The sequence below is a fragment of the Lissotriton vulgaris genome, chromosome 3_1, assembly GCF_964263255.1.
Source record: "Lissotriton vulgaris chromosome 3_1, aLisVul1.2, whole genome shotgun sequence".
Taxonomy (NCBI): domain Eukaryota; kingdom Metazoa; phylum Chordata; class Amphibia; order Caudata; family Salamandridae; genus Lissotriton; species Lissotriton vulgaris.
The window spans coordinates 1,542,086,447-1,542,111,661 of NC_141689.1; the positions used below are offsets into that span (position 1 = coordinate 1,542,086,447).

The following is a 25,215-nucleotide window of genomic DNA, read 5'->3' on the forward strand; positions in this document are numbered from 1 at the left end:
AAAAGTGACTGTAAGTGAACAAAGTGAATAGTGCAATATGTTGAGTGACACTTATTTACAATTATATACAGTACTATACACGGGGAAAGGGGAGGAAAAACAATTTTAAATTGGCGGTCAGTGTTCTTAATTAAAACTCCAAGGAGACAGATGGTTACTATGATCGTTCCTGGAGGTATCTTGACCAGTGTTATGCGTCGACGTTTTGACCCTGTTGTGCCCCAATTGGTGGTCACGTCTGATTTCAGCCACATAATCCTCAGTGTTTTGTAGTACCACTGCTCCGCCTTTGTCAGCCGCTTTGACAATGATGGAGGTGTTGAGGCTGAGGTTCTTCAATGCAAGGTTCTCTTCCTTTGTGATATTAAATTTGATGTAGTGTCTTTCTTCTAGGCTCTTCATCACTTCGTACATGACTATTTGTTCAAACACCAGTATGCGTTGGCTCATACAGTAAGCACCAGGGGTGAAGGTGGAAGGTGGCTTAAATGGCGTTGCTGCTATTTTCGGGGTATAGTCATTTTTGCCAAAGTAATATTTCAACCTTATTTTTCGGAAGAATTTCTGTAGTTCTAATTTGGTCGTGAAGGCATCTGGTCTGCTGGTGGGAACAAATGACAGTCCCTTGCTTAGAACACTCCTTTCAGCCACCGTCATGGAGTGATTGGAGAGGTTGATAATGGGGTCTGCAGGGAGACTGTTGGCTTGTACGACTTTTCCCGTCAGGGTTGGGAGTGCAGTGGCCACTAGAGCTGGTTCTTCTCCGATTTCGCTTACAGATATCGTTGGAAGGACCCCATCCTGTCTTTCTCCTGGGGGCGTCCCATCCACCACTGTATTGCTGGTGTTTTCTTCTCTTGTTTGTGTTACCATCTGTAGGTTTGTTTCCTGGTGGAGATTTCGCCATGTACTTCCGGTTGGTAGAACCTTACTCTCGTGTTCCCCCTCGTTGCTCCTCTGGGCTTGTTGCATGGTCTTCTTGGTGTCCAACCTTGATTGGCAGTACCACCTCGGTTGGGTTGGCGGTAGCCCTGATCTAAAAAATGTTGTTGGGCCTGAGGTGTTTGCCTGCTGGTGGAAGCTCCTTCTTGTTCAGACTCGGAGCAGCTCCCTGCTGATGAGTCAGAGAAAGTTGTAAACCTTCTTAGTCCTTGTCTGTTTCTGTTTGTGAAGAAACCTTGGTCGTCTTGCTGGTAGTACTCGTCAGCTAAGTAGGGGTAAGTAACTTTTTTGTCGTAATTGCGGATATCTTTGGTGAGTTTATCTAGTTTTCTGTTCAATGTCACAGTGTTGAACGCAGCCAATGTTTTTTCAGCTTTTTCTAGTGCCTCCTTGGCATTTATAAGTGCACCGTCTTCAAGTATCTCTTTCTTTAGATCCGCAATTTCTTGTGTTAGTTTTTTTACGTATTCTATGGCTGTCTCAACCCCTAGCACCATCCAGTGCCTGGAGCAGTTGTTGGCCACAAAACTAAATCCTTCCCTGAATTTAGGTACGTCGATGAATATCCCAGGCTCGTTTCTGACTTGTAAGCCCTTGGGAATTATATTGGATGCCAGATATTTGGTGAGGACGTGCCCATGCCAACGAGAACGGATCAGTTTCTTTTCTAATCTCTCTATTTTCAACAATTTTTCATTGAGTGTTACATCAGCGGTTGTTCTGTCTGAACCTAAGAGAAAGTTGGATGAACCTTGCTCTTGTATTAGCTTCGCTATGTATTCTTCACTGTATGAAAGAGTTTCTTTGTCAGACATTATATGTTCTCAAGTGTTGTACATTTAAGATAATTTGTATGAAGAGCAATGAATCAGCAGAAAAAGTGACCCTCGCAAGTCAGTACTTGCAAAAGAATGTTTTAACAAAAATGGGGTAACCCTGTGTCCCTCAGAACCTGGGTAGGCGTGGTTAACAACAAAAGTGGTTCTGTCGGGTAACCGGATACATTGCTTTGAAGAAGAGGCTGGGATAGCTCAGGAACACAATGTAATAATTCAAGTGCAATTAAATTGAATAAAACCACTCTGAAAACAAATATAGTTCAAGGTATTTATATAGGAAACAAAGTCACATTTGTAAAACACAGGAATTACTTCATTCCATTTCAGTTTATACAAATTCTAAGAACATGTGAAAAAGTGACTGTAAGTGAACAAAGTGAATAGTGCAATATGTTGAGTGACACTTATTTACAATTATATACAGTACTATACACGGGGAAAGGGGAGGAAAAACAATTTTAAATTGGCGGTCAGTGTTCTTAATTAAAACTCCAAGGAGACAGATGGTTACTATGATCGTTCCTGGAGGTATCTTGACCAGTGTTATGCGTCGACGTTTTGACCCTGTTGTGCCCCAATTGGTGGTCACGTCTGATTTCAGCCACATAATCCTCAGTGTTTTGTAGTACCACTGCTCCGCCTTTGTCAGCCGCTTTGACAATGATGGAGGTGTTGAGGCTGAGGTTCTTCAATGCAAGGTTCTCTTCCTTTGTGATATTAAATTTGATGTGTCTTTCTTCTAGGCTCTTCATCACTTCGTACATGACTATTTGTTCAAACACCAGTATGCGTTGGCTCATACAGTAAGCACCAGGGGTGAAGGTGGAAGGTGGCTTAAATGGCGTTGCTGCTATTTTCGGGGTATAGTCATTTTTGCCAAAGTAATATTTCAACCTTATTTTTCGGAAGAATTTCTGTAGTTCTAATTTGGTCGTGAAGGCATCTGGTCTGCTGGTGGGAACAAATGACAGTCCCTTGCTTAGAACACTCCTTTCAGCCACCGTCATGGAGTGATTGGAGAGGTTGATAATGGGGTCTGCAGGGAGACTGTTGGCTTGTACGACTTTTCCCGTCAGGGTTGGGAGTGCAGTGGCCACTAGAGCTGGTTCTTCTCCGATTTCGCTTACAGATATCGTTGGAAGGACCCCATCCTGTCTTTCTCCTGGGGGCGTCCCATCCACCACTGTATTGCTGGTGTTTTCTTCTCTTGTTTGTGTTACCATCTGTAGGTTTGTTTCCTGGTGGAGATTTCGCCATGTACTTCCGGTTGGTAGAACCTTACTCTCGTGTTCCCCCTCGTTGCTCCTCTGGGCTTGTTCCATGGTCTTCTTGGTGTCCAACCTTGATTGGCAGTACCACCTGGGTTGGGTTGGCGGTAGCCCTGATCTAAAAAATGTTGTTGGGCCTGAGGTGTTTGCCTGCTGGTGGAAGCTCCTTCTTGTTCAGACTCGGAGCAGCTCCCTGCTGATGAGTCAGAGAAAGTTGTAAACCTTCTTAGTCCTTGTCTGTTTCTGTTTGTGAAGAAACCTTGGTCGTCTTGCTGGTAGTACTCGTCAGCTAAGTAGGGGTAAGTAACTTTTTTGTCGTAATTGCGGATATCTTTGGTGAGTTTATCTAGTTTTCTGTTCAATGTCACAGTGTTGAACGCAGCCAATGTTTTTTCAGCTTTTTCTAGTGCCTCCTTGGCGTTTATAAGTGCACCGTCTTCAAGTATCTCTTTCTTTAGATCCGCAATTTCTTGTGTTAGTTTTTTTACGTATTCTATGGCTGTCTCAACCCCTAGCACCATCCAGTGCCTGGAGCAGTTGTTGGCCACAAAACTAAATCCTTCCCTGAATTTAGGTACGTCGATGAATATCCCAGGCTCGTTTCTGACTTGTAAGCCCTTGGGAATTATATTGGATGCCAGATATTTGGTGAGGACGTGCCCATGCCAACGAGAACGGATCAGTTTCTTTTCTAATCTCTCTATTTTCAACAATTTTTCATTGAGTGTTACATCAGCGGTTGTTCTGTCTGAACCTAAGAGAAAGTTGGATGAACCTTGCTCTTGTATTAGCTTCGCTATGTATTCTTCACTGTATGAAAGAGTTTCTTTGTCAGACATTATATGTTCTCAAGTGTTGTACATTTAAGATAATTTGTATGAAGAGCAATGAATCAGCAGAAAAAGTGACCCTCGCAAGTCAGTACTTGCAAAAGAATGTTTTAACAAAAATGGGGTAACCCTGTGTCCCTCAGAACCTGGGTAGGCGTGGTTAACAACAAAAGTGGTTCTGTCGGGTAACCGGATAAATTGCTTTGAAGAAGAGGCTGGGATAGCTCAGGAACACAATGTAATAATTCAAGTGCAATTAAATTGAATAAAACCACTCTGAAAACAAATATAGTTCAAGGTATTTATATAGGAAACAAAGTCACATTTTTAAAACACAGGAATTACTTCATTCCATTTCAGTTTATACAAATTCTAAGAACATGTGAAAAAGTGACTGTAAGTGAACAAAGTGAATAGTGCAATATGTTGAGTGACACTTATTTACAATTATATACAGTACTATACAGGGGGAAAGGGGAGGAAAAACAATTTTAAATTGGCGGTCAGTGTTTTAATTAAATCTCCAAGGAGACAGATGGTTACTATGATCGTTCCTGGAGGTATCTTGACCAGTGTTATGCGTCGACGTTTCGACCCTGTTGTGCCCCAATTGGTGGTCACGGCGGGTCAAGGGGGGGTGGGGGGGACCTGGAAGTGAAGAAGAGTGGGTTTCAGAGAGGTATGGATGATGAACCATCAGTTTTTTGGTAAAATCAGGTGAGTGCATTATACTCACGGGGGGGGGTTCAGGATTCGCAGGAGGCAAATAAGTCACACCCTGGTATGGAAAGCCGGAGGTCAATCTGGGAATGAAGTACAATGAGTCCCTTAGTAAAAGCATGTTGATATAGCCATGACTCAGAGGGATAGGTCATGCATTACCTACATGTATCATGGGAGTTAGTTAAGAGAATGTTATTAAGTGGCTAAATGTATGCCAGATGCACCTGGGAACTCAAGTGATCACAAAATAAGTGGTGCGACTAGACAACTTTAAAGGCAAAAATGGACACCACCTGGGCAGCGCTCGTGGTTGAGGCTGAACCCGGGGGCGAGTTGCCCCAGGTGACCACCAGGCGTGTGTGGCATTTAAAAAGACTTGGTGCTCGTTATAAAATGGGGGCTCGTAGGGCCGAAGTTGTGCAGTTTAAAACGGGTGCCGGAGCGTGATTGAGGAACGGCACCGATCGGGCGAAGACCGCACACCGTGAGGCTGTGTGCACCTTAATGGCTTACCCCAAGTCAAATAAACGAGAGTATCACACTGCTCACTCTCGAACATCCGAGTCCCGTCTGGCATGAATCACAGAGGCTCGATTGCGGGAGGAGCGGGGCGCGAGGACGTTGTACACGTCGGTCGCCTGGCAACGCCGTAGCTTACAGCGTGGTGCCGTGTGCTAAACCCTCATTGGCTAGCAAAGGCGAGCCCCTGGGTAGCTAGGCAACGCGTGGAGTATTCGGGACAGCGTCAAATGACGGTTTACACAGACAGCGCAATGCGCTTGGGGGCCGCCTACAGCTTTGTGGATAATTTGGCGGCATATTAAGAATCTTCTGGCATGAGAGTACAGACAAAGTCAAGAGCATAATATTAAACCTTATGTTTGAAAAAAGTTAATGTAGTCATGTGGTTAAATTAAACAGAATATTAATAGTCAAGTTCAGCATGTCACAGATAGGTAAATTAAAACATGTAATTGTTAGGCTTCATATCATGAGGTGGGAAAGAGATGGCAAGTCCAGCATTTCATGGGTGAGCCTAATTAAACATACAACATGTCACAGATAAGTAAATTACAACATGTAATTGTAAGGCTTCATATCATGAAGCGGGAAAGAGATGGCAAGTCCAGCATTTCATGGGTGAGCCTAATTAAACATACAATTCACAAGCGTCATACAGAATGGAAGAGGGTCATAGTTAGAGAAATGCATCATATTCATAAAAGACCCATCTGCCTTGATATCTCCTCATGTTCATTTAGACCTTTGCTCACAGAGTTAAGAATGTGGATCCATTTACTCTCCTTTCTATTGAGTCCAGAGGTAATGGAGCCACCACAAGGGTTGGTGTTGATTTTTTCCAGTATGCGCCAGCGCAAACTGTTTGGGTCATGATTCTGGCAAACAAAATGATCCCCCATGGGGGCTCCCTGGACCTTGCAGCGGATTATGCTCATGTGCTGTAGTATGCGTGCCTTAACTTTCTGTGTTGTTTGGCCCACATATGGTTTGTCGCATGGGCACAGAATGATGTATATGACATTTGAGGTGTTACAATTTGTCAGGGAAGGTAATGTATATGTTTTATTGTTGTGTGAGAAAGATGGTCCATCAATGGATAACGGGCAAGCTTTGCATGTGCTGCATTTGAAGTGTTCTTTCACTGGGGGCAAGACTTTGTCTGTACTCTCATGCCAGAAGATTCTTACTATGCCGCCAAATTATCCACCAAGCTGTAGGCGGCCCCCAAGCGCATTGCGCCGTCTGTGTAAACCGTCATTTGACGCTGTCCCGAATACTCCACGCGTTGCCTAGCTACCCAGGGGCTCGCCTTTGCTAGCCAATGAGGGTTTAGCACATGGCATCATTCTGTAAGCTACGGCGTTGCCCGCTCCTCCCGCAATCGAGCCTCCGTGATTCATGCTAGACGGGACTCGGATGTTCGAGAGTGAGCAGCGTCATACTCTCGTTTATTTGACTTGGGGTAAGCCATTAAAGTGCACACAGCCTCACGGTGTGCGGTCTTCGCCCGATCAGTGCCGTTCCTCAATCACGCTCCGGCACCCGTTTTAAACTGCACAACTTCGGCACTACGAGCCCCCATTTTATAACGAGCACCAAGTCTTTTTAAATGCCACACACGCCTGGTGGTCACCTGGGGCAACTCGCCCCCGGGTTCAGCCTTAACCACGAGCGCTGCCCAGGTGGTGTCCATTTTTGCCTTTAAAGTTGTCTAGTCACACCACTTTTTTTGTGATCACTTGAGTTCCCAGGTGCATCTGGCATACATTTAGCTACTTAATAACATTCTCTTAACTAACTCCCATGATACATGTAGGTAATGCATGACCTATCCCTCTGAGGAATGGCTATATCAACATGCTTTTACTAAGGGACTCATTGTACTTCTTTCCCAGATTGACCTCCGGCTTTCCATACCAGGGTGTGAATTATTTGCCTCCTGGGAATCCTGACCCCCCCCCGTGAGTATAATGCACTCACCTGATTTTACCAAAAAACTGATGGTTCATCATCCATACCTCTCTGAAACCCACTCTTATTCACTTCCAGGTCCCCCCCACCCCCCCCTTGTCTTGATAAAGACCCGCCGTGACCACCAATTGGGGCACAACAGGGTCGAAACGTCGACGCATAACACTGGTCAAGATACCTCCAGGAACGATCATAGTAACCATCTGTCTCCTTGGAGTTTTAATTAAGAACACTGACCGCCAATTTAAAATTGTTTTTCCTCCCCTTTCCCCGTGTATAGTACTGTATATAATTGTAAATAAGTGTCACTCAATATATTGCACTATTCACTTTGTTCACTTACAGTCACTTTTTCACGTGTTCTTAGAATTTGTATAAACTGAAATGGAATGAAGTAATTTCTGTGTTTTACAAATGTGACTTTGTTTCCTATATAAATACCTTGAACTATATTTGTTTTCAGAGAGGTTTTATTCAATTTAATTGCACTTGAATTATTACATTGTGTTCCTGAGCTATCCCAGCCTCTTCTTCAAAGCAATTTATCCAGTCACCTGACAGAACCACTTTTGTTATATGTAATTGATAACTTAGTCATGTAATAGATACTAGAATATTCTGCAATAGGTCACACATGTGAGGTTTGCCTCAGGCAGTTTTTCTCCATTGCAGATGTTAGAGGGATCCCTTGTTCTTTAATGTTTGTTCCACAGATCGATTGGTATTTGCAATAATTTTCAGATGGTCAAGAAACTAATTTTGAGGAAAACCTGCAATGTTTTTTATGAAATGGTACAAGACATTCATAAAGTCCACATATTTTGATCTCATGTGGTGGGTGGGCCAATAGACTCAGTTGTGGCCCGTGCAGGTAAGAGCAGTGGGGCAGGAAGTGGGGTGAGTTGGCGGTGCGGCAAGCACAAGGTAAGTGGTTTTAATTTTTTTCATTTAAATTTACATCATTGTCATCTGTCAACTCTCCCCCACCCCACCCCACCCCATCGATCTTACCTACACTGGCCGCACCTGATAACACTAGGAATGTAGGGAACTTTCACATCTCTAAATAGTACTGAAAAACATCTCCAGTACTAAACCTTTTCTGGTTGGAGATATTTTACCCTAGAGGTTCACTCAATAATTATAACATAGGTTGTAACAAACTGTTGAGTGCTGAACTTTATTATGTTTGTGGTTGCTTGGTCAGGCCTTCTGGTAGTCACTATAACCTTGCACACAGCGCCCCGCATGAAAGGAGGAGGTGTCTGCAAAGTAAGCTAAATGGCAGAAAAAAAACTCTCCTGAATGTCAATCTTCTGACGAAGAAAGCACTATTCAAATCTAAGTTTCGAAAAAGGCTCAAGAAAGATGAGGTAGAAAGAGGTCTGAAGAATAGGGCAAGGTACCAGAACTAGAAGAACACATTATACAAAATTCAAGACTTGAGGGACGAAGAACCTGCTTGAAAACAATTTGACTATGTTGTGTCACAGGCTGGAAAACTCTTGGAGTCTTTTATACCCCTTGAAGACAGGAACTTAAACAATTGAACTTGAAGTTTATTACTCATTTTACACTTGAAAGGAGGACATCTAAGAATGGGAACCATGGTATTGAAAAGCCTTTCCTGGAGTGAGGGAGGATGCTGTACTCAGGGCCGGCGCTAGTCATGGGCAGGGTGGGCCGCTGCACATGGCCCCACTCCTGCTCACAACAAAGGGGCCTCACACTGCTATTCAAAAAACGTCAGAGTTACAAGGCCCATTTAGCCTGGCTCCCCAAGGTTCATGGTGGGCAGTTGTAGCCACTAGGCCATGTCGCCTCCCGTGAAAACCTTAACTCAATTTGGGCTCATGGTTTTAAGAGGATCCTGAGCTGAGCAGAGCCAGGCCCCTGACTCAGTTTTTTCAGTGCCACAGAGTAATGTTAGGACGGGCAGAATCCATGCAAACATTGTAAAAGCATTTTGAGAGTGTGAGTCTGGAAGAGGAGAGATGGGTATGAAGGAAGAGAACAGCTGAAATAAAGTAAGAGGCTAGGGGGAGAAGAGTGGCAAAGAGAAACAAATGAAGGGAAGGTGTGGATGTAAGAGAGGCAAAATCAGGAAGAAGAGACTGGGGAAAAGGGAGGTAAATATGTAAAGGGGGGTATAACCAGCAGACAATTTGAGACAAAAGAAGGTGAGAGACTGGGTGAGATGATGAAAGGAAAGGAGTAGAGCATTGGGGGAAAGATGGGTGTGAAAGTGGCCGAATCAAAGAGAGAAAATGAGTTGCTTGGTGAGAGATAAGTGAACAGGAAATAATGCAGGGTAAAGTGGATATCAAAGGGGGTTAAAGCAGGAAGAGTAAGTTATAGGCTGGGCAAGAGAAGAGGTGAAAGTAGAGCATGCAGGGGTGAGGTGGATGTAAGTGAGCAGAATCAGGAACAAGGTAGTGAGGCTTGAGAAGAGATAAAAATGTTCCTGAACCAGTGTGTGCTTCTAAGTCCGGTGAAACTTTTGCTAACGTTTACAATTTCCTAGCTCTTTGTTTTCCTTTTGAAAAATGTCAACAAAGTCTTAGTTTTGAGATTAATGTGTCATCCGTCATAAAGGGTTGTGATCCTGAACCTTCCTCTTTTTTCCCAAGACAGAGTTAGTCAAAGATATATAATAATCACAGTATACAAAGTATAAATAACAGATCAAGATAAAAAAAGTGAGAGCAATACATCATAATATATAATTAATCACGATTGACATTCGTGAAATCCCAGCATAGATTATTCCATATCTCCTTCAACTTTAACAAGGAAGAGGGCCCTCTAACATTGCCATGGATAAGGACACACCATTCAAAATCCTTAGGGGGATTCAGAGAAACCGAGGACCTCCTAATGCACACACAAGCATAATTGGTATTATTCCCTGAGTGCCTGCCTCGTACTCATATTTAACCCCCATCATTCTCTCTTTAACCCCTTCCATGCTCATGATGAGCTCAGCTCGTCATGCAGTACACTGCTTGTGTGCTCATGACGAGCTCAGCTCGTCATGAATAATGGAAATCAAAGACTTCTCAGCACAGAGGGAGAATTGCTGTAGCATTGATGTGGTTAATAGATAATAGGACTGGATGTCCCATACCTGAGGACATAAATTTCATCAACCCCTCCCATAATTTTTGTAAGCAAGGGCAGAAGAACACATGTACAATATCTGCGGCCAAGAGATTACACTTAGGACACATCTAGTTTTATCAGTGGTAGCACTTGTTCCCCATCTAGACATTTTATCCGAAGTATAGTATAGGAGGCATATAGTACTCAACTGTTGTAGCTTTAGATTAGCAGAGTGTACAGAACGGTCTGATAGTTCTAAACCCATCTGAATCTCTGAAACATTAGATGAGAGGAGCCTACTCCACTTAGCAGCTAATAACGATGTATCCTCTGTAACAAGAGGAGAGAGGCCGTGATAGGTCATACTGGTTGAGGGTTTCACACCAGGTTTAAAATAGTACAACAAGAGCTCTGAGCCTTCAATATCAAGCATATATTCACAGCTTGTCTGAATATAGTCCCTGATTTGCAAGTATTTAAAGAAAGAATGTCGAAGGAGCTTATAGTAGTCTGGCAATCCTTAGACAGACCGAAAGCCATTTAGGTCAAACAGCTGACCCATTGTTACAACCCGGCAACGTGCTCAGACCCTACAAGTTGAGTCCTGAAAAACTGGAGGGGAAAGTAGGATTGTCCCATATTGGCGTATCCTTATTTATAAAAGCATTTGAATCTTTTTTACAGATCTCCTTTCAAATACAGATAATATCCCTTAATACTTTGAAGGGTTCTCTGATGTAGTAGTTGGGGTCCCCAAACCGACAGAAAAAAAAACTGAGCTCAGCCCGAAAGCTACCTGGTAGCCAAAGGATGATGAATCTGAATTATCTGAGGTTAATAAGCCGTGCAGGTGGCCAGTAAATGCTGCCCAGAAATAGAGCTTAAAATCTGGGAGAGAGAGCCCTCCTTTCTCATAGGGGAGTTTCATTAATCCAATGGCTCGCTATGCATGCCTGTAACCTCATATGAAACTTCCAATATCACTCTCCAGGGGTCTAAAGAAAGAGTCGGGAACCCTCAATGGGATTGCCCTAAACAAATAAAGACATTTTGGAAGGATAATAATTTTTATGATATTGACTGGTCCAACAATGGTAAGTAGTGGCTTATTTCACAAATTTAGTTTCTAAATTACTGCAGATACAAGAGGTTTATAGTTCAATTTGATAATACTAAAAACCTCAGAGCATAGTCTAATGCCTAGATAGACCACCAAAGCAGTTACCGCTGGAGTAGGAGCCTGAACTATTAGGTCTTTGAATATCTTGTAGAATTCAATAGGTATAGAATTTCCACCGGCTGCCTTGGCAGTAGGGAAGTCCATTATAGCAGCCTCAATTTCTGAAATGAAAAATTGTGCCTGCAGATCATCAGCCTGATCCTCTCTGAGATGGGGTAGATCACACTGCTGAATGCATGCCATACATTCGCCCTGATCTAATACCGGTGGCTGACATTATAACTTCCTGTAAAATAGGAGAACTGTTCCAAAATAGATGTAGTGGTGGTCTAGACCTTACCATCCAAACCCTAGATTACATGAATTGTATCCTTGGACCGTCAATCTGTTATCTTATGTGCTAAAACTTGCCTACCATTTTCCCATATTCATATTATAGCATTCTATGTTTGATGTATCTGGCAGCTACCTGATCTTTCAGTCTGCATCCTAGACAAGACCATGTTTCTAATAACTGAAAAAATGCAAACCTGTCACTCTGCCATTCCTTGAGTGATTTTAAAGCCATTTTAAAGGAATGTAACATTTCAAGTTGGAGAATGGCTTGGCGAAGAGAGTGGGCCTCTTCGCAATGGCTCTATTTCGCTCAACCATGTACTGTAATGTTATACCCCGAATGTATACTTTCATTTTATCCCAAATTAATCGAAGTGAAGCTGTACCAATAATAATAAGCCTGCTCTATGTTCTCTATTACCCCTCTTTACCTTTCTATTAAATCTCACTCCCAGTGGGACCCTTTCCTGCCAGATTATTCATGCTGTTCCCTAAAGACTTAGAAGCCATTAGGTATGCAAGGTGGGTTTCCAGGTCGATCCCTTGGGGCAAGAAGAAAGGAAATCAGAGAGATGGCATGGGAAGACCTGCAGTTTGCTGCTAAATCTAGAGACTCGAAGGCATTTTGGAATGTAATTAATCACCCATATTTTTTAGCAGATGGTAACTCTAAAATATCCTGCCACATTTTGCCAGAGGAGTGTCTGATTTACTTCCCCACGATTTTCAGCTCTGCTGTTTCTAGCTTTCGAACTAATCCTCCTTGCGAGGCAAATTATACCGTCAACCAAGGGTCGGCTGGTGTTTTCACCATGACACATATTGATGTATCTGAAGTAACTGTGGGTATTTTGAATAGCATAGCCAGGAAGGCCCTTGGCCCGGACAGGGTGCCAATTGATGTTTGTAAACAGAACATACCATTGTGGGCCCCTCTTATTGGCAAATCTGTTCCGGGCCATTCCCCCTGCAGGATTGCCTAAAACTTGGAGGTTTTCCACCATTGTCCCTGTCTTTAAGAAGGGCGACAGGGGAAAGTCCATATGCTAATGTCCGATCTCTCTTATGGACCCTTCTGTTAAGATCCTGGGTAGGGTGATTCTCCAGGATAGAGGATTGGGCAAATGACAAAAGTTTTCTGTCAGAGGTACAATATGGTATCTGCCAAGAGGTGGGCACGGTCGAATGGTCACTTAACCAGCTCTTGATAATAGGGAATTACATAAAGGGCAGGGGTGGTGCTCTGCACCTGGTCTGTTTGGACTTGTCTAGTGCTTTTGATCTTATGGACAGGGGTAGTTTGTGGACTCTGATGACCAATGATGTGGTTGACAGAGACATAATCGAACTTTTAAAGCGCCAAACCTTTAAAACACCTGCATTAGGACACTTATGTACAGATTTGGTATACCCCCATCTGGGGACTGCACTTCTACTTTTAAGGTTACCAAGGGGGTGAGACAGGGGTGAATTTTGGCCCTTTTTTGTTTCTTTTATACATTAATTCGCTGGAGGGGTTTTACATTCAAATGTCAAAGATTTACCTAAAATAGGAGATAGGTTTGGGCCAATGTAATTGTACGCTGGCAACAGGGTGCTGTTGTCTCGTACTGCAAATGGGTTGCAACTTTTAATGAATGCTTTTAATTCTTTCATGACCAATTTAGGTTTGGAGGTTGATCGTGTTCAATCTTGTGGAGAAGTGTGGCTCAAAGGTTAGAGTGGCAGACCCTGATGCAGAGATCTGGCCTGGGACCAGGGTTCAATTCCTGCCTTGGTTGGGTCTTGAGCTCTAAATTCCTCGGACCTGATTTCTTGCTTCGTGCCTATTCTAATCATGGGTCCCACTCTGCAACTCTGGGCAATAGCTTGCTTAATCTCCACAACGGCCCCAACAGCGCTGGTATGTCTGGCTTCACCTTGGGGATGCCCAGGAGTGGACATTTCACAGGGAAAAGCCAGGAAGGGTTCCTTAGCGGTATGAGTACAAGCGCTGGGAGACCCGATCCGGGTAGCTGTGCGCTATACAAGTACAAAACATTTACATGTTATCATGCCTTGAGGCCCCAGGAATACTCGCTCACGCAAATTTATAATGGGTGAGATTCCTATTGTGAAAGTTCTACATTTTAGTTACTTGGGGATCCTAATGGATGTAAGTTTGGACTGGGACATGCTACTGACTCAAAGGGTGCTCAAAATGAGTAATGTGGTTGGTGCACTTTTCTTGTTTCCCAGAAAGCTCAAACATAAACCAATAAGGGACCTAATTACTTTATATAAAGCCAAGTGTCTCTCTTTGGGCACCTATGGGGTAGGAGTATACGAATTCTACCCATCTACAAATTGTAGAAAATACAATTATTTGCAGAGTATTAGAAGTTCCTATGTGTACTTCTAAATATATCACCCATGCTGAGGTAAATTTGCCATACATTGAGTATACAGTTAAATTAGCCCTATTTCTACTTCATATCTGGAGCTCAACCCACACTATTTTTTCCTGTCTTGTCCCTTCTGATTGTATTACCTTAGATCAAGGCCAAACTATCCCCAGGCTCGCCTATGTTAGAAAATCTTTCAAAAACGTGGGTGTGCCACAGCTTTTTTATTCACCAAATGAAATTGATATTAACTCAAAAGCCTTGACTCAATCTTTTTTTTATAATAGTTATTTAAACCGCTCTAAAAAATAATCAGGTATGGCAACGGTGAGCTACCACATGGAGATCGCCCTCCCGGTTGGATCAGGATCTTGCCTGGAATGGATACCTAACCCTGAGCACCGTTTTTATTTAACACGTTTTAGGTTAAACCTTGTCTATTTTTTGGTAGCTCCTCCCTCTCAGGGAAGTTGGTTACCATCCCAATTGTGCTGCCCCTGTTCCGCACTAGCCAGCAATCGTGTTTACATTTTATGTTTTGTGTAGTTTTTATTCTGTCCCCAGGAAAATATTTGTATGCCCAATTTTACGTTCGCTTGTTTGTTGTTCCACTAAAATGAGCCTCAAACTTCTACAGTATTTAACGTAGGAATTTGTTTGCAATGTTGTCATGTTATATTTATGCTGCTTTTTAGATCAGGAAAGATGTGCGACAATGAGTCCATTAAATGTTTGTACTGTACATTGTAATAGGTTTTAAATGATTTTTGTGTTAAGCATCTTTTATGGCCTCGTTGCTGCATAAAGTTTTTACTCCTACTTCAGTGGTTTGATATGATTGTATGTATGTGTGATTGTAGCATATTTGGGCAGCCTTCCCTATAAATGCTTAAAAAATAAAATTCATCCCAAATGTTTAAGGTAAAAAAATAATGAAGTTACATAAAAATTCTGGGTTTATTCTGAATGGAATATAGTAACTATTTAGAAAGCCCAAAAAGCAATCCTTAGTTTGTATAAGAATAAGTGCTAGAGCCCTACGTTTTTTTCCGAAGGCCTTGATCTGAACTATATACGTTTGGGGTGCTAAATACCAAGGCTGTCTTGTCTTGTTTTGATTCCATATCATATCTCTTTAATCTACCACCAGACACTTCCTGCCTTTTTATCTCACTTTTGCAGTTCTTTTGTATCCCTCTTTCCTTCTTTTGTCACTGTTTTTCAGCCTTTCATATCTTCTTTCTTTCCTCCTTGTGTTTTTCTCTCTCTTGCTATAGGTTAAAGTTTGTTGAGGAAAAAGTAGGTGTGACTCCCCAAAAATGAATGCTGGTGTGGGCCACCTGCAACCACTACTGTAAATTAAGCACTGTCAAAAACACAATCCCAGTGTGAAAAATAGTAAAATCTACCAAAGCTCACAATATTTAATAACAATATGCATGTTTTTCAAGACATTTTCCAAAAAATAAACTTCCGAAAAATTACACTATAAAATGTCAGTCATTTCAAAATGTGAAAATAACTCGCATCCAATATCCTCATTAACTCTGATACGATTAAGGTGCACACCAGCCATATTCAAACTAGCTATTGTTTCCTTAGCTCGTTCCCCAATGTATTTAGTGGTTGTTATAATCTATCCTAACACACAGCTGCTTACACAGTTCTAAATTGTCAAAGTATGATGAAACATGTTAACATTTAAAATGTGTGCCAATGATCGGATCACTCTTTGGTACTTGCCCAAATATGTATATTCTGACTGTTATATGAGTATTTGCGCATGTAAGGGAAGTTCCTAAAACAGGGAAGATTGTAAAACTCTAGTAGGAGGGCCAGCATGTTGAGCATCAGCTGAAAAATAGAGGGGCATATTATCAAGGGGGTTTATCTCCGCATTTTTTGGCTTTAAAAGCCAAGAAAGGGGGGAGGAGCCAAGACGGCGGCCAAAATGGCCGCATAGACGCCCAGCTCCGCCGCTCGCCCTCGCCTCCAGTAATATCCTGCTCATGATCCTGCACCCCAGCCGTGGTCCCGTGCAGCGGAACTGCGGTAGAGCCCGACCGTGTGACTCCGGTCCACGCACCGCCCCGGACGACCGAGAATCGTCGTCTTGAAGTTTCTGGCCTTCGCTCTGATGTGAGCCGGGACCTTGAGTTGCGTCACGGCCGCCTCGCAATGGATAAACAACGGCCTCGATCGGCCATGATGGTCCGATGCCCCGAGTGGGAAACCGAAACTACTTTTTGCCGCAGCCTTTGAACGAGTCGCGGCACTGGACCATTGATCTCGGCAACACATGTTTCCGGCCGGTACCTGTGGCTTTGGGAAGGGTACTCTGTGAGGCAGAATTGCTTTGCCCTGCCCGGACTTTGGCCGAACTGCGGTAAGAGGCGCGTGACGCCGTGTTTGCGTGTGGGCTTGAGTGTGTCTCTTTGCAACTCCTTCACAAACTGCGCACTGTTTGTTGGAGCCGTACCGCCGCTGAGACAGATTTTATTTGTTCCGTGAGATCCGAGGTCCTGGTACACTGGCAGAGAGGAAATGGCGCTTACGGTTAAAGATGTTTGGCTGGCTCTTCATGACTTGCGCATTGACCTGCAAGGACTGTGAATGGATGTGCATACCTCGCAGTTAACCGCCTCTCCTGCTGTGGAACATTTGGGCGCAGCTGTATGCACTGAGGAAAGTGAGCCCGCTTTGTCCCTGGTTGTCGCAGCTGAGGACTCCCAGGCGTGTGTGATGCTGGATGACGGGACCAGGGAGCACAATGATCGAGACTGTGCCTTTGTTACTCCTCCTGCTCTCCTACCGGCTGATCTGTTTCCTGGCTGCCATCGCCCTGCCTTACAGCGGGAGATTGCTACATCCCGGAGGAACGCTCCTGAGCTGTTATTATGGTCTTTGTTATGGACCTGTATGGCCCCTTCTGGTACTGTCGATCTATTGCTAATACCTGCGCACGCTTTGGGAGGATTGCTGACTTTTTCTCGGACTGGTCAGGGCTGACCACTGCCTATATACGACACTCCTTTTGTGACCTCGGTGCCGAAGCAGAACATTGTTTGCACTGGAGACCTTGGGTGGCTGGGATGACCGAAGTTTAATGCCCACATTCCTTCTTAGTGGGCTTACGCTTTTTGGGGGTGGGGGGTGTGCAAGGGGCTGGAGCTATGGCCCTCCTCCGCTAATTCCCTCTTTTGGGGTTCTTCTTGGGGCGACAGGCATGCCTATGGGGGGGGTGGGCCGTGGCCTTCCGCTGGTATGCAGGGTGGGGGGTTGGGGGATGGGATGTGTTTTATATTCTTCTGTGTTTCTATGGCCCTCTTTCTTTTCTTTTTCTTATCACGTTTCTTTTCTGTCTCTATATCTAAATTTCGGGTCTCGGTTTTTGGGCGACAGGCACACTGCTAGGGGGAGGATAGGCCGTAGCCTCTGCATGCGTGCGGGGTGGGAGGTTTGGGGGCGGGTTTTCTGTTTCGTTTTAGTTCTACGGGCCTTATTTTTCTCCTCTCTTTTCTTGATTCTTTCCCTTTCTCCTTCTTCTCTTGGGTCAGGGTGGTGGCTAGGTGTAGCGCTGCTTATTGTTTCTGTTGTTAGTTTTACCACTAACATTAGTTAAGATGTTCCACGTTCATGGGGCGGGTAATGACCAGTGTGTAATGTAATATATGCTATTATCCTGAAGTGTATTTTTATGCTGATCCTTCGATTGCTACCCTTAGTTTGTTGATATTCTGCTGCGATCATTGCCCGCTATGTGCTTTCGGTGGATTGAATGCGCCTGATCCTTCTTATTTAAAATTTTTAAAAATTAACCTCATTCATCCTGTACTCTGTGGTCCCTTTTTCCCATAAGTAATGTTTCGGATACTTGCTGCTTTTTGTCTCTGGGACCGCTGGACTGTCTCAACCTTGCTTTTTGTGCTACCAATCGTTTCGAGGCCGGCCAGAATGGTTGTGGGCCCGTACCTGTATGCTTATGTTGCACAATAAAGGTTTCAAAAAAAAAAAAAAAAAGCCAAGAAAGCGGAGATAAAATGATCACCCTATTACCTAGCTGTCGCTAACACCAGTTAGCGACAGCTAGTGGGAGATAGCGACCATCTTGGGCCCCACTTTGCATGTCAGAGAAATTTATGACTAATGACATGCAAAGTGGGCGTGTCAAGATGTTAGCGTCTGAAAACAGTTGCTAACATCGCTATCTCCTGTTACCAACTTTTGAAGATATTCGCGCTAAGCGCGAATATCTCCAAAAGCTAACACCTGCCCTGAGCAGTTCTTAGCCATGTTATCCAATGGGAGGTGGATAACATGGCAAACAGGCACATGCATCAAGCGATTTGGGAATCGCAAACGGTGCGAATCGCAAAATTCGGCCGTTTGCGATTCCCAAATCACTATTTGGGATGCATCAACTTAAAAGTGAATAAATCGCAATTTTAGCGATTTTTTTCAAGTGCGATTACTTTTAAGGAATCGCAAATTTGCGATTCCTCAAAAGCAATGCATGAACCTAAAAAAAATTGCGAATTCGCAATTAGAGAGAAAAAATTACCATGAGGTTGGACCTCATGGTAATTTTGCGAAATGTTAGAAAAATGCTATTTTTTGCATTTTTTTAACTTTCATGTTGTGCACACACATGCCCTTAGGGCATGTGTGTACACAACATATGTGCATTGTTTGATTTCAGGGGTGCAACAGGGTGTCCTTTGGACACCCCTGCACCCTTGAAATCGCAATCTCAATTTGCGATTAGCTAATTGCGATTCGCAAATTGAGATTGTCTTCCCATTCATTCCTATGGGCCTCTAGGCCCATAGGAATGAATGGGAAGGGATTCCTTAATTGCGATTCGCAAAATGCTAATCGCAATTAAGGAATTCTAAGAAATCGCAATTTATTTAGCGATTTCTTGATGCATAGGCATTTGCAATTCCTTAATTGCGATTCCTTAAAAATCGCAATTAAGGAATCGCAAATGCCGAGTTTGATGCATGTACCTGTAAGAGCATTAGCTCGGTAATGCATGAATATCGCTGACTTTTCAGCGATATTCATGCATTGCGGCCGTTCTTTATCGCATTTGCAATAAACCTTGGTAATACCAAGGTTTATCTGCGATAAAAATCGCCGCAGCTCAGCGGTAAATTTTTGTCTCTAACCAAGCAATAGCGATAATTATCGCTATTGCTTGGTAATATGCCCCAGAGTTTCATATGTAAGGTCTGTATGTGAGAGAATCCAGTATCACTGTCATCAAGCCGTGGCCACCCAGTAAGTTAGCATCTAAAATGTCAGCTTCTGCACACATCAAAAATTACAGCCACTGTACAATGAATTCAGACTTTATTCAAAATTAAATAAATAACCACAGAAAGCACAAAATACTTTTCACTGACAAAACATGAGAGATCGAAATAGAAAGTTCTTGGAGTGACCTATTTTGTCCTGTGTTTTTTTTTTACATAAAAGTACACTTGAGAGAGCGCAGCAGAGGGACAATTCAGTACTAGAGTAAACCTGCATATCCCGCTCTTCCTATATTTGGCCACTGGAAAAAAGACATGATATTTCACTGAATAATAAATAAACAAAAATTAAATAACAATAAATACAACTTGCATTTTACAGCTCTTGCAAAGTACTAATGAGGTTATAGGAAACGTAAGCATACTGTTTCTTGCCAGCCAGATGCTTCTGTATTGTTTTAGGTTGAAAGGGGACCTCACTGTACCGGGAGACATAACAGCTCCTTTCATGATAGGAGAGGACATGAATGACTCTCGTCGTTTTATACAGTGTATTGCTAAAGCCCCTCTCCTTGAGTAAATTTTCAATATTTGTAAAACTATTTACAATAAAGTTGATTGCACCTGGTAGTTCATTTAAAGTTTTACTCCCACTTTGTGAGAGGGATTCATTTTAATTGAATATGTTTACTGCAGAGAGGATGCCAGTTGTGAACAGTCTGTAAGGCTTTCTATCCCCTTCACCACCTCAATAATTTCTTGTGCCTGGTCCTGGTGGAGCACATGGGTAGCATTGGAGAGGAACTTCTCATGGAGGGATTCTTGGCTGAGAGGCTTCCTCCAGTGTCCATAGAAGGTGTCACATCTGCCAGTCACGATCTCTCCGCTCTCCAGGAGCAGCACCACTTCCCCGTACATCTTGTCAAAGTTGGCCACATTGTCTTCAGGGTGTTCCACCACCACCTTCTTCAACAGGTTGATAAGATCTGGTCTACTAAGGCTGTCCTCACTGAAGGAAGAAATGCCCACCTCGCCATCCAGAAGGGCTGTGCAGGCGTTGAACTGGAAGGAGTGTCGCGCCTCGTGCTCAGACTCTGGGAAGGGCCTGTTGATATACTTGGAGACTGGGACCCTCAGAAGAACAGCGCGGATGGAAGCTGGGTTAAAGGAGCCCATTATATTGATGACTCGGTTTCTGACTGAGATGGCAGCGTCTGCCACCCAGTGCATGCCCAAGTGAGCTGGAAACCTCTTGAAGGCGATGTCTTGCTTCTCCAAGAGAAAGCTGTAATCTTGATCTGGCATTGCCAGGGACGAGGGCTGGTAGTCACCATAAAAAGCACTGAACCCTGAGCAGCCAGGCACATCGTCCAAGATAAGTGGGTTGGCTTCCATCCCACGGGCAGCCAGAAGTGCTGCTTCCATCCCAAAGCGGGTCGCATTGCCAATATGGAGAGGCTTGGCGAGGGTTGCAGCATTGGCCATAGGTGCCCCCGCCAGAGAGGCAGCGATCGCCAAAGCATGGGCACATTGTTTTGCATTCAGTGAAAGGAGCTTTGCTGTAGCAGCAGCGCTGCCCATGGTGCCAACAACAGAAGGAGGGTGGAACCTGAAGGAAATAAAAAGATCGGTGTCAGACATGGAATAAGGATAATACCAAAATAGATTTAAAAGAGGGGTAATGCTAACAATAAGTGCGAACTACGGAAATATACTAAAAGCATATCAGCCATTAATGCTATTATGTAGTACAAGGAAACAGAGAAACTATAATAGGATCCAATCAGTCATTTGACACAAATAAATAATCTAGTTACAGTGAGCAGAAAAATTTACTTTACCATATTAACTTTGTATTGTGTGCTGTCCACATACATGATTTTGTTTGCATGATAGGTTCCTCTTAGGGATATTTCTGCCCTATGTGCCAATCGGGCACAAATCATAACACACCCCCTCTTTAGGGTTCTCATACATTACACATGGAATATTTCTACCCTTTTCATACATCGTACATCATAACCATGCCCGGGAGATACTGCGCCCCCTGTGGGCATCGAGTGTTGGTCATGGGATTTTTCTGTCCTTTGTGGGTATCATACAAACCTTTTAGGGATATTGCTGGCTTCATTGGAGAAACGCATGAGCCTTCCTTGCACCTCAATGCCCACGTTGAATGCTAACAGGAAGTCTGAGCCACTGGGTCGGAAGCCCACCGGCAACATCTGGGAGGCAGCCATTAGAGCTGGCAGCACAGCACCTGACGGGTGAGTGGCAGGGTGCCAAGTGTCATCGAAGTCCATGGAGTGACTCTGTTAAAGGAGGAGTAGAGGATTAGAAGGCACTTAAAGAAGGGTGGGTCAGGAAGTGATGTTAAGTAGAGAGATTGTATCATCGACCTACGGATACAATTTACAGAAGTGTATGATTCATATTCTAAGATTTGGTTGAGTGACTGTGCCATTGCCCAATACAGACTCTTTACAGAAGTGGAAACAGACAGAATTGAACATTGGAGGCGACAGCATTTAAGTAAAATTCTCATAAACTCATTGTTCTTAGTGTATGATTGAGGGATAAAGTGATAGCCCGCTCTCAAAATCCTTACCGCTACTCCATTGACATATGCAGCCAGCGTAGGTGGGAGTCTCAGTCCTTTCCTTCCATACACAGAGCTTATGGCAGACAAGGAGTACATGTCCTGTTGGAAATAAAATTAAGTTAGGAATAGAAAGTGCACCTAGAAACCTAATAAAGAAACAGCGGAGATTTGGGGAATGTGGATTATTCAACTTTAAACACAGGATGATTCACCTGATATGTGGTGGGATCTATTTGAAGAAACACATGAGCAGACAAGGGGTCTCTGCGAGTAGATGCAGTGTTTCTGAAGGACAGTTGTTTAGGGGACCAGAGTTCCTAATGTTTATTTGAGTACCCTAGTCCATGCTCGCAGTCCTGCCAGTGTCTCAAGACATTAGCTGCTTTGCATCTGAAGGCAGCCCGGGCTGTGATTAGTGGATGAGTATTTCATGGTGGATGAGTAATTCATGGTGTGACTTGGTCTTTCTCTCTTCTTACCTATTATTCTGGAGGGTTATTTAACCCTATTATTCTAGAGGGTTATTTAATAGCCAAGGGGTTCATGGTGTGTTGCTTGGTTCGATCCAAGATTTGAATAACCTGGTAAAATCTTATGGTGATCCTGAACCACTAAAGTCTGTAAGCAGTTTTACATGGCACAACCACAGGAGTATAGTCACACTCTTGGCGTTAAAAGGGTTTTTAATTGTTCTGCATGGTGTGTTGCTTAGTGAGTTCAATGTCTTCTCTTACCTGGCAGTATCCCAGGGCGATGTTGAACACATGGGTCGTGCTTCCCACCAGTCCAACGCCGACGCTGTCCAGGATCATACGCTTGCTTCGGTGCCGCACGGTTTGGGACAGGTGATCTGTCTGGACTCCATGTATGAAGGACGCAAAGCTGCTAGTGACCGCCTTTTCCAGGGGGCTCCCCTCCAGCACTGAATGAAGAGAAGAGACAGGATCAGAACTACAGGCATTCTGGGCTGGCATCAGACACAAATCCAGCTGATCCGGACCAGAACCAGATGATGTTTATATGGGACAATCATTACCCAGGACTCTTGGAGTTCTAGACTGATAGCAGACTCAAACCAGTGGCATTAGGGACCCAGGTCAAAGTAAGTGATACCAGAACCAGTAACTGGGCCCATGGGATACAGAGCAGTCCGGGTACAAGGAGAGTGGCATCAGAACCAGTAACTGGGCCCGGGGTATACTGAGCGGCATCAGAGCAGGGAGAGTGACTCCAGAACCAGTAACTGGGGCCAAGATATAGAGAGAGGTCTCAGACCAGGAGAAGGGACACCAGAACCATTAACTGCGCACAAAAAATACAGCGGGAACTCAAACCAAGAGCATTGAGCACACACAGACACTTACCTTCCACTGCCGCTGTGTGCACCTGCCTGGACAGCCTGAGGATGGTGTGTGGTTTCTGGAAGAAGGGAGAAAGCAATATTAGTCGAGTTGTTTAATTGTATAAGAACATGGAAGAGAGTGGACAGGGCTAAAAGAGAGGAACACAAGGCAACAGAGTCGAGAAGGGGAAGAGGACAGAGAAGGGGGAATAACAGGAGAGATTTGAGGGTTTTCACAGCTAGCAAGTGCAATCTGTCAAACTGCAGTCCAAGACTGGCAAACGAGTGACTGATGCCTGGCACATGAGCATTCTCAGCCTGGCATATAAGCAATTCAAGGTTGGAACATTAGCTGCCCCAGCATGGCACATTGCCTGACATATCAGCAGGTAGAGCATGGTGTATAAACAGCCAAAGACTCGCACATGAGCCGCAGGACTGGCACCAAAGCCACCCATCACAGGGGGAGCCCAACAGCAGAGCAGCACCCTGGTATGATAGGCACTACCCTAACATATGATGCCTGCACCTGGGAACACGTATGATGGTAGGACTCTGATAAATGATGCCAGCACCTTGGCATATGAAGTCAGGGCACTGACATTTGATGAAAGTACCCTGACATTACAGGAACCATTCTGGTGTATTATGCCAGCACCTTAAATTGGCATACATCTGATCGCAGCACCATGTCCAATGATGCTGGTCTTTTGGCCTGTGATGCCAACAGACTGTCGTATGATGCCAGCGCCTCACCACATACATCAGAGGGTCTCTGTTCTGGTGCAAGCATTCTGATTGGATGTTGGCAGAGAAGCGGTGTGAAGCATGATATCAGCTGGCACAGTATGAAACTATACTTTGCTCCTAAGGTAGAGGCGAGAAAGACAATGTGTCTTGGGCCACAGTGCACCACCGAGGCACTATGTATCAAGCTTTGTGCATTTTGACTCCTACTCTGGGAAGCAAATACTTACAATAACGTTCCAAACTCCTTTCAGTTCAATCTCTTGCTGCTAATACTGCATTTTAACCAGCAGTTTAAGCTTCACTGGCTGTGTTTGTTAACAGCAGCAGCGCTACAAACAACAGGACTGCAGCAAAACCCGCAGACGCTTTAAATATTACTGTCTGATTTCTGAGTATTATGCCGTGTGATAAAAGGCCCTATTGGCGAACATCTTATAACAGACCTTAACTACTCAGGACGCTTCTGCTATGCTCACAGTAGACAGAGACGTCCATATTATGAACATCACAGAACACATGGCGAATGGTCTCAGAACTAACAATATAACACGTGGCAAGGTAAGAATAAAAGGGGCTCTCATTTTATTCACAAACATTTATTGAAAAACAAAACAAATACTAGAGAAGTATGAGAATCTAAAAAGTACATAAAAAGCATCAGAATGCCAAGGTGAAAAAAGCAAATAAACGTGAAAGCAGTAATATAGCCACATACATGTTCTAATAAGTAAATGCGCTGTCTGTTGTATTTTAGAAGATATCCCTCTATAAAAACGAATAGTGAGATAGAGAGAAAGGCTTTCAGCCAATCTAAGTGGACTATGAAAACAAATTATGCCACCCAAGCAGACGAAAAATAAACAAATCCAACCATCAAAGCTGCCAAAACCTGATGTCTGTAGCGTGGGCTCACCTGGAAGGCGCATTGAAGCATGCTCTGCACTGCTGTCTGCCTCTGTCCTGAGAGAAGTTACCCCTGTCTCTGCGAGCAGTCTCTATGTCTTTCGAGGTGAACCTCCTGTGCCCCGCAGTCTATCTCTGTCGACCTGAGAGGGGTCTCTTTTGTCTCTGTCCTTGGACAGTGGTTCGCTCGGCCTCGCTCTCTCCGGTGCTGAGGGCAGGTGAGCTTCTGGTGTTGGCTGATGTGTCTCTCTCCTGACAGAGGT

The 25,215-nt window shown here is 43.9% G+C and overlaps 1 protein-coding gene across 1 annotated transcript; it reads right to left on the reverse strand.

Annotated features, from left to right (window-relative positions):
- Positions 1-20,042: 20,042 nt before the first annotated feature.
- LOC147728157 (cis-aconitate decarboxylase-like) lies at positions 20,043-24,983 on the reverse strand. Its single transcript, XM_086963234.1, has 6 exons — positions 24,963-24,983; positions 23,322-23,376; positions 22,692-22,879; positions 21,964-22,056; positions 21,462-21,667; positions 20,043-20,964 (listed from the first exon to the last, which is right to left on the reverse strand). Exons 1-6 carry the CDS (start codon positions 24,981-24,983, stop codon positions 20,043-20,045), a joined length of 1,485 nt encoding a protein of 494 aa, XP_086819360.1.
- Positions 24,984-25,215: the final 232 nt, after the last annotated feature.